The 10,063-nt window shown below is 47.9% G+C and overlaps 1 protein-coding gene across 1 annotated transcript; it reads left to right on the top strand.

Annotated features, from left to right (window-relative positions):
• Positions 1-217: 217 nt before the first annotated feature.
• Positions 218-6,607, top strand: LOC130127545 (NHL repeat-containing protein 3-like). Its single transcript, XM_056297216.1, has 3 exons — positions 218-755; positions 2,930-3,132; positions 3,330-6,607. The coding sequence occupies exons 1-3, from the start codon at positions 506-508 to the stop codon at positions 3,927-3,929; spliced, it is 1,053 nt and encodes a 350-aa protein (XP_056153191.1). The 5' UTR covers positions 218-505; the 3' UTR covers positions 3,930-6,607.
• The last annotated feature ends 3,456 nt before the right edge of the window (positions 6,608-10,063 follow it).

Here is a 10,063-nt window from a genome sequence, read left to right as displayed (position 1 = left end):
TGTTTTTAGTGTCCAGGAGGGGGGTGGGTGGGTATGTGTTTTGATTTTTGTGTGTGTATTTGGGGGTGGGGGCTATAAAGTAAAAAAAAAAACAAAAAAAAAACGGCATGATGTTACACACTCTTGTACAGTAGATGGCGGTATGCACCCGTAAAGTTGTTTGCGAGCCGCTAGTAAACCAAGAGAAGAAGATGATTTAAAAAAAAAGAAAAAAGAAAAAAGAAAAGAAACTTCCGGCAACACGTCCCCGCTGTTGTTGTTGTGGCTCGGCTGCTCAGCCCGTCATGGCGTCCGGGCCGTTGGGTCTTCCGTCTTCAGGCTCCGCCAGACGTGTTGGGTTATGTGGCGATGCCCATGCTAATGTCGGGCCGTCAACTGGCTCGGTGAAGAGGGACTCTGCCTAGCAACGGTAGGTGACTTACGATGTAATCGCGGATCGATCGCCCGAGATCTGTCCGCCCGAAGCCGCTTGACGTCAGGCTCGAAGGCGCTCGGACTCCTCAGCATGAAGAAGAGACGACACACGTGCCTGATAGCGGCCACCATGGCCACGATATTTTTGCTTCTACTGGTGTTATACGGCACCATGGAGAGGCACCCGGAAGGCACCACCTTAAGGCGTGATTACCAGCTGCTTGGGAGACCTCTCTACAAACTAGACATAGCCTGGCCCAAATACCCGGAACTCTTCTCTGGGGTTGTCTTCGGAGTGGCAGTCGATCAGTATGCTGGGGTGGTGTATGTGGCACAGAGGGGTAAATATATATATATATATATCTTTACTTTCGGCTGCTCCCGCTAGGGGGCGCCACAGCGGATCGTCCGTTTCCATCTCTTCCTGTCTTCTGCGTCTTCCTCTGTCACACCAGCCACCTGCATGTCCTCCCTCACCACATCCATAAACCTCCTCTGTGGCCTTCCTCTTCTCCTCTTCCCTGGCAGCTCCATATTCAGCATCCTTCTCCCAATATACCCAGCATCTCTCCTCCACACATGTCCACACCATCCCAATCTTGCCTCTCTTGCTTTGTCTCCAAACCGTCCAACCTGAGCTGTCCCTCTGATATACTCGTTCTTAATCCTGTCCTTCTTCATCACTCCCAGTGAAAATCTTATCATCTTCAACTCTGCCACCTCCAGCTCCACCTCCTGTCTTTTCATCAGTGCCACTGTCTCCACACCATATAACATAGCTGGACTCACATCCATCTTGTAAACCTTCCCTTTAACTCTTGCTGGTATCCTTCTGTCACACATCACTCCTGAAACTCTTCTCCACCCAATCCAACCTGCCTGCACCCTCTTCTTCACCTCTCTTCTGCACTCCCTGTTACTTTGGACAGTTGACCCCAAGTATTTAAACTCATATGCCTTCGTCACCTACACACCTTGCATCCTCATCATTCCACTGTCCTCCCTCTCATTCACACATATGTATTCCATCTTGCTCCTACTGACTTTCATTCCTCTTATCTCCAGTGCATACCTCCACCTCTCCAGGCTCTCCTCCGCCTGTTCCCTACTCTCACTACAGATCACAACGTCATCTGCAAACATCCTAGTCCATGGAGACTCCTGCCTGATCTTGTCCATCAACCTGTTCATCACCATTGCAAACAAGAAAGGGCTCAGAGCCGATCCTTGATGTAATCCCACCTCCACCTTGAACCCATCTGTCATTCCAACCACACACCTCACCACTGTCACACCACCCTCATACATATCCTGCACCACTCCTACATACTTCTCTGCAACTCCTGACTTCCTCATACAATACCACACCTCCTCTCTTGGCACCCTGCCATATGCTTTCTCTAAATCTACAAAGACACAATGCAACTCTTTCTGGCCTTCTCTATGCTTCTCCATCAACATTCTCAAAGCAAACATCACATCTGTGGTGCTCTTTCATGGCATGAAACCACACTGCTGCTGCTGATCATCACCTCTCCTCTTAACCTAGCTTCTATCACTCTTTCCCATATCTTCATGCTGTGCTGATCAACTTTATACCTCTGTAGTTGTTACAGTTCTGCACATCACCCTTGTTCTTGAAAATCGGTACCAGTATGCTTCTTCTCCATTCCTCAGGCATCCTCTCACTTGTCAAGATTGTGTTAAACAATCTAGTTAAAAACCCCACTGCCATCTCTCCTAAACACCTCCATGCCTCCACAGGTATATCATCAGGACCAACCACCTTTCCACTCTTCATCCTCTTCATAGCTGCCCTCACTTCCTCCTGGCTAATCCACCGCACTTCCTGATTAACTGTCCCCACATCATCCAACCTTCTCTCTCTCTCTCTCTCTCTCTCTCTCTCTCTCTCTCTCTCTCTCTCTCTGTTTCTTCATTCATCAGCCCCTCAAAGTACTCCTTCCATCTTCTCAACACACTCTCCTCGCTTGTCAGCACATTTCCATCTCCATCCTTCATCATCCTAACCTGCTGCACATCCTTACCTGCTCGGTCTCTCTGTCTAGCCAATCGGTACAAGTCCTTTTCTCCTTCCTTAGTGTCCAACCTCTCATACAACTCGACATATGTGAGGGGAAAATATATCATTCTACTTGTTTTTGTAAATGGCTGTAGCAATTTTCAAATTCATTTTTAAACATTTAAGTTGTGTTTGTTTGCCAGTGTGAATTTGGCGAAACAGTTTTTGTATTCTAATTTGACCAGTACTTCTACTTGGTCTTTTTCTGAAGTTCTTTATGTTTTTGGAATGCTGAGTGCCCCACCTTGTGAAATTAGATGTTCTTCAAAGGATAGCACCAAACTGAAGTGATTGTTTGATTTATTGTTAGCCTTAAATCAATAAAAGATAAAATCAAAATAAAATTCCAATAGGCTGCTTGATGTCAGTTAATAGGAGCGTGTCATTGTTGCAGTCAAGTAACCTGCACTGAATTCATTTCTCTGTTCCTAGGGGAAACTGTGCCCAAAGTGCTGGTATTCTCCTCGGATGGAGATTTCCTGATGGCCTGGAATACAACCACTTTGGAGATGCCTCATGGGATATTTGTCGCTAACACTGTCCCATCCAACCCCACAATTTGGATTACAGATGTGGGGAACGGTCCATATGGCCACTGCATCAAACAGTACTCACCCTCTGGGAAGCTTCTGCAGGTGCTGGCTTCAGCCTGTAATATTTGTATTACATCTATCCAGAGATACTGGCAGACATTTTAGATTTACTCTCTTATCATGACAAAGAAATGCAATTTACCTGATAAATCTATGTGGAAACTAAAATGTCAACAAACTATTTTTTAACAGAGGGAATCTGGTTTTAACATGATCAAACATCTGCGTATTTTGTGCAGGTGCTGGGCACACCGGGAAAGGCTGGGTCCGGGTTAAACCCTCCGGAGTTCGACCAGCCGGCTGAAATATTTGTCCACGGTTCTGGGGAGATATACATCGTTGATGGCGACGGGGGAATGAATAACCGCCTCATCAAGCTGTCGGAGAATCATGAGGTGCTGTGGGTTCATGGAGAGAGAGGTGAGGGCCTAGCACAGTTCTACATCCCCCACAGCGTAACTGTGGATGGCTACCACAGAGTGTGGGTGGCCGACCGAGGCAACAAAAGAATCCAGGTGTTTAACTCCATCACCGGGGACTGGCTGGGCACTTGGGGGAGCTGCTTCACCGAGGACGCGCCCTACTCCGTCCGACTGACATCGGACAAAAAGTACTTTGTTGTGGTTCAGCTAAACACTAACCAGATCTCACTGCTGGATGCACCTCCTGTGGGCGTGATTGGTCAGTGCCGGTTGGTCAGCGTGATCCAGTTAGCAGATGAAGTCAAGCCCCACCTGGTGGACCTAGACCTGAACACGGGTTCTCTGTATGTAGCAGAGATTGGAGCCCAGCAAGTGCAGAAGTTTACACCGTTTAATTTGGCAGGGGGGTTCGTGTAAAGCGGTGGCAGGCAAGCGTGTGCCTTGGAGGGCCATTTGCCTCCAGGTTTTTACTCCAACCACACCTACCGAATTTGGTAATTCGTTAGTTTAACACACGTCCAACCAGAAAGGTGGACTGCATATGAAATCAGCTGGTGTGGTGTCAGGTTAGAATGAAAACCTGCAGTCACATGACCCTCGGTGGGATCCTGGGACTCACTGCTGCTGTGCAACAGGGCCGATTGATTGGACGAGAATGTGATTATTGAAAATGCAACATTGACTACTACAATTTCCAATTAGCAAATGTTTCTCCCTGGGAAAAGTCTGACATGGACAGCCTCCTAGACAAGACATTCTGGCTTCTGCTATCCGTTCTTTCCCCAAATTGAGTAAATCCTAAGCATAATCGCTTATGTCTTGTTTTACCAGTACGCTTTTGAAGAGAACAACTAGAATAAGATAATCTAGGCATGATATGACTCTCCTTGCAATCACAACATTCATAAAATGATTTTTTTTGTACACTTGTGCAGCTTTACTGTAGCTATTGAGGAGAAAAGCAAAAAGTAAGGGGCTTTGCTATCATCACAGTGGGTTAGATCACCAGATCACTATGTATGCTGGCACCCTTCAAAGATCTGGTCATAGTTTTAATTTGAAGATAATAATTATTTTTTAGTTATTTACACATGGTATAGAATTTGGTGTTCTGCATGTTGCATGTGACAGACCAAAAGAGCGGAATGGGCTGGTAAAGCACACCGCTGTGCATATGCCCTACGCCCCAAAAAGTACCATCCATCCATCCATCCATTATCCAAACCGCTTATCAGGGTGGCGGGGATGCTGGAGCCTGTCCCAGCAGTACACTGGGTGGCAGGTGGGGAGACACCCTGGACAGGCCGCCAGGTCATACCAATTAAAATAATTTAGATCATTGTTGGAATAGCTTGAAAAACACATCGCATCTCATAAATAAGACAAAAATGCCAGAGTGGTGACATTTGTCTTTCATCATTTTGTACACACACCTTTGTATTGGTGTGCTATTCAGATTTGGCATATTTGCCAAAAAAAAAAAGAAAGAGGACATCCGGGTAGCGTAGTGGTCTATTCCATTGCCTACCAACACGGGGATCGTTGGTTCGAATCCCCGTGTTACCTCCAGCTTGGTCGGGCGTCCCTACAGACACAAATGGCCGTGTCTATGGTTGGGAAGCTGGATGTGGGTGTGTGTCCTGGTCGCTACACTAGCACCTCCTCTGGTCGGTTGGGGCACCTGTTTGGGGGGGGGGGACTGGAGGGAATAGCGTGATCCTCCCACGTGCTACGTCCCCCTGGAGAAACTCCTCACTGTCAGGCGAAAAGAGGCGGCCGGTGACTCCACATGTATCAGAGGAAACATGTAGTAGTCTGGAGCCCTCCCCGGATCAGCAGAGGGGGCGGAGCAGCAGAGACCGGGACGGCTCGGAAAATAGGGTAATTGGCCAAGTACAATTGGGGAGAAAAAAAAGGGGAGGGTTTAAAAAAAAAAAGAGAAAAAAGGCTCTAATCTGATGACCTTGTGGTCAGGGGCCCTTCAGGATTACACAGCCTCAGGTTGGGGATCTTATTCATAAGCCCTGCCTGTTGTTGCTTCTCACTGCAGCCAGAGGGAAGACACTACCAGCCATTCATCGTCTTTCTCTCCCACAGCTAATGCTGCAAGACAGAGACTTGGATATAATCGTACCAAAATCATACCAACATCATACCAAAATCATACCAACATCATACCAAAATCATACCAAAACAGCAACCTGTTAACTTGAGCTGAACATCACATGCTTGCATTTCTTGCCAGCGCTCATCACATCCGAGAGTGTTCTGAAGCGTCCATCACCATCCTGCATATGATGCTTGGTCCTCCCACCATTTGTGTATCAAGTCATTCACTTAAAACCACTTATATTAGCTTATTAATGTTTTAAACGGATGTAAATGATCTTCCAGCTTCTCTTCTTCGCCCCTGTAACATGCTGATCAAGACAACAAACATCTGGGCACAGTGGTGTCCAGATGTGGCTTGCCTCTACTCTACTCGTTCACCATTAGTGCCATTTTGCTTCTTTTTGTTTCTAAGTTGGAGAATTAGCAGATGTTTAGTTTTTAATCCGTTGCTATTTTTATGAATGTTAATGTGTAAGTTATTGAAGTGCCATGGCCCAGTTCTGTCGGCAGGCTTCCATCACGGCTTGACCAGACGGCACCAGGCTCGGCACCCTGCGGTGCTGCACAGCTGACTGACGGATGCCCCTCGTCACGTGACCCGGTGTCTGCGTACATCACCGTGTCATCTGCATATTGCTTCAACTTCAGCGCTGAGACAGCGAGGAGCGGCGGAGAGCACTGCTCCTCCTCCTCCCTCCTGCACAAGGCTTTTACATGTATGTGAATCCTCAAACACAGCACCGCTCTACTACTGGACCGGCCCTCTCAGCCCCCTCTTCTTCCCCACAGTTGATCCCTGACTGGATGTGAGCGCCGATTCCCTCCAGTGAGTCGGTCAGCTCCAGTGGACAAGTGTTTGTAGGAGTCCTGAGCAGTAGGAGGTCTCAGACTGGATCCCCGTGTGTCGGAAATGCTGTCGCTAATTCCTGTTGCACTACTTTCTTTTTTAAATCCTTCCATAAGAATAAAATGCCTCTTCTTCATGAACGTGTACAGCTTTGGTTTTGAGCCGACAAGGGTGGATGAGTGGTTTTCCGTCAGGTCGCTGCTGGGTTTCTGCTCCACCCTTCCATCCACCTGTTACTGCAGCGCAGAGCCGACCCAGGAAGCTGCTCCCCACTGCACGCTGTCTGAGGACTCGGCTGATTGGGGGGCCACACTGACGATAGCATGTCCTGCTGATCCACTTTCACTGTTCAGACACGACCCCACCGCTAGCCTCCATTAGCTTGCCCCCATCCAGCCGTCAGCATCACCCCGGCCAGCAACCAGGAGTACTGGATCACCAGCACTCCCCACACACATACCCACACTAACACACACACCCACACCAGCACACATACCCACACTAACACACACACCCACACCAGCACACATACCCACACTAACACACACACACCCACACTAACACACACACCCACACTAACACACATGCCCACACTAACACACACACCCACACTAACACACATACCCACGCTAACACACATACCCACACTAACACACACACCCACACTAACACACACATACCCACACTAACACATACATACCCACACTAACACACATACCCACGCTAACACACACACCCACACTAACACATACATACCCACACTAACACACATACCCACGCTAACACACATACCCACACTAACACACACACCCACACTAACACACACATACCCACACTAACACATACATACCCACACTAACACACATACCCACACTAACACACATACCCACGCTAACACACACACCCACACTAACACACATACCCACACTAACACACATACCCACGCTAACACACACACCCACACTAACACATACATACCCACACTAACACACCCACACTAACACACACACCCACACTAACACACATACCCACGCTAACACACACACCCACACTAACACACATACCCACGCTAACACACACATACCCACACTAACACACACACCCAAACCAGCACACATACCCACACTAACACACACACACCCACACTAACACACACACCCACACTAACACACATACCCACGCTAACACACACACCCACACTAACACACATACCCACGCTAACACACACACCCACACTAACACACACACCCACACTAACACACATACCCACGCTAACACACACACCCACACTAACACACATACCCACGCTAACACACACATACCCACACTAACACACACACCCAAACCAGCACACATACCCACACTAACACACACACACCCACACTAACACACACACCCACACTAACACACATACCCACGCTAACACACACACCCACACTAACACACATACCCACGCTAACACACACACCCACACTAACACACATACCCACGCTAACACACACACCCACACTAACACACACACCCAAACCAGCACACATACCCACACTAACACACACACACCCACACTAACACACACACCCACACTAACACACATACCCACGCTAACACACACACCCACACTAACACACATACCCACACTAACACACACACCCACACTAACACACATACCCACACTAACACACACATACCCACACTAACACACATACCCACGCTAACACACACACCCACACTAACACACACATACCCACACTAACACACACACCCACACTAACACACACACCCACACTAACACACACACCCAAACCAGCACACATACCCACACTAACACACACACACCCACACTAACACACACACCCACACTAACACACATACCCACGCTAACACACACACCCACACTAACACACATACCCACACTAACACACACACCCACACTAACACACATACCCACACTAACACACACATACCCACACTAACACACATACCCACGCTAACACACACACCCACACTAACACACACATACCCACACTAACACACACACCCACACTAACACACATACCCACACTAACACACATACCCACACTAACACACACACCCACACTAACACACATACCCGGCCAAATTACCCCAGTCTTCCGAGCCGTCCCGGTCTCTGCTCCACCCCCTCTGCTGATCCAGGGAGGGCTGCAGACTACCACATGCCTCCTACCATACATGTGGAGTCACCAGCCGCTTCTTTTCACCTGACAGTGAGGAGTTTCACCAGGGGGACGTAGCTCGTGGGAGGATCACGCTATCCCCCCCCCCCAGTTCCCCCTCCCCCCCGAACAGGCGCCCAGACCGACCAGAGGAGGCGCTAGTGCAGCGGCCAGGACCCCTCCAGCGATGGTGAGCAGCTCATGTGACGCCCCTGTCGCCCCATAGCCGCGACATACAGCTTGAACTGCTGCTCGCAATGTCTCCAGTTCGAGTCCGCATTTGCAGCTAACGCCGAAGTCCCCGGTGGTTTTATGGCGTCCATGTTGTGTCTGGTTCCCTCCTGGTGCCGCCTAACGGGCTGTTATGTAACACATCGAGTTGAAACGCGCGTCCTGTCTCTGTGTATGTAGTCAGGTCTCGTCTGCTCCATAGCCGTCACGTGTTCTGACCCGACCCCTTTACAAGAAACAAGATGTACAAGTACTGCCACCTACTGGCCTGGCGGGCACACGCCATTACGTCATCCTCCATTCTTTATTGAACACATTTCCATACACAACGGTAAAAAGACATAGACAACAGAAAACAAACATGTAAAGGAGATGGAAATAAACAAAAAAGGTGACATTTCACCATGCCAGAGTTTGTGTTGTATGCAGCATATTACATTCGCCTCGTAACTTACAAGCCTTAATAGGTTTTTTTCCCCTTTCTTTTGTTTTATAAGATTAAATAAAATGGTGCTATGTTGTTTAAATTCACTAGGACATGTGGATTGGGTCCTGACCATTTTTTCTTACCAACATGGAATTTTCCAAAAATGATAACTAGTTGTAAGATATATACAGCAGGTTATTTCCAATCTTCTCTTTACTAAAATATAGCATTACATCAAACGTATATCTATTTCAGTATTGGTGTGGAGTCTCTTTAGAAAGTTGGCTACATGAATCCAGAACAGTCTTGTACAGATACACACAGGAAGAACAGGGGGCAATACTCCTTTTCTAGTCCCCCAGAATCACACATCAATATCTCCTTTCTAACACAAGCTGGACCGGATAAAGTCTACGCAACCTGTTATTGCTAGAGTATTTATCCATGCTTTCTTCCACCGTGTATCGTTAAACCACGAGCACCAGAAACATCTAGAAGGTGGGACAGTGACGCCTCTCAGTGTGTTCCTCATATTTCTGTTAGCACATTTTCATGATTCGCCAAACTCTTGTGTAATGCGTTACGCCATCACTGTCAGCTTCAGTATCAGTCGGTACTACCAAGCTAAGAAAAGCCAGTCCAGCAACACTTTTTAACATGGGGCCTTGACTTTCCATAAAGCATGGTCCTCATGCCGGGACGCCTTCAGGTAGAGGTCATTAAGGACCAGCGTTGATGA

This window comes from Lampris incognitus, chromosome 17 (genome assembly GCF_029633865.1).
Source record: "Lampris incognitus isolate fLamInc1 chromosome 17, fLamInc1.hap2, whole genome shotgun sequence".
Taxonomy (NCBI): domain Eukaryota; kingdom Metazoa; phylum Chordata; class Actinopteri; order Lampriformes; family Lampridae; genus Lampris; species Lampris incognitus.
Note: the sequence above shows the minus strand (reverse complement) of the source record. Positions and strands in the feature narration are given on the sequence as shown.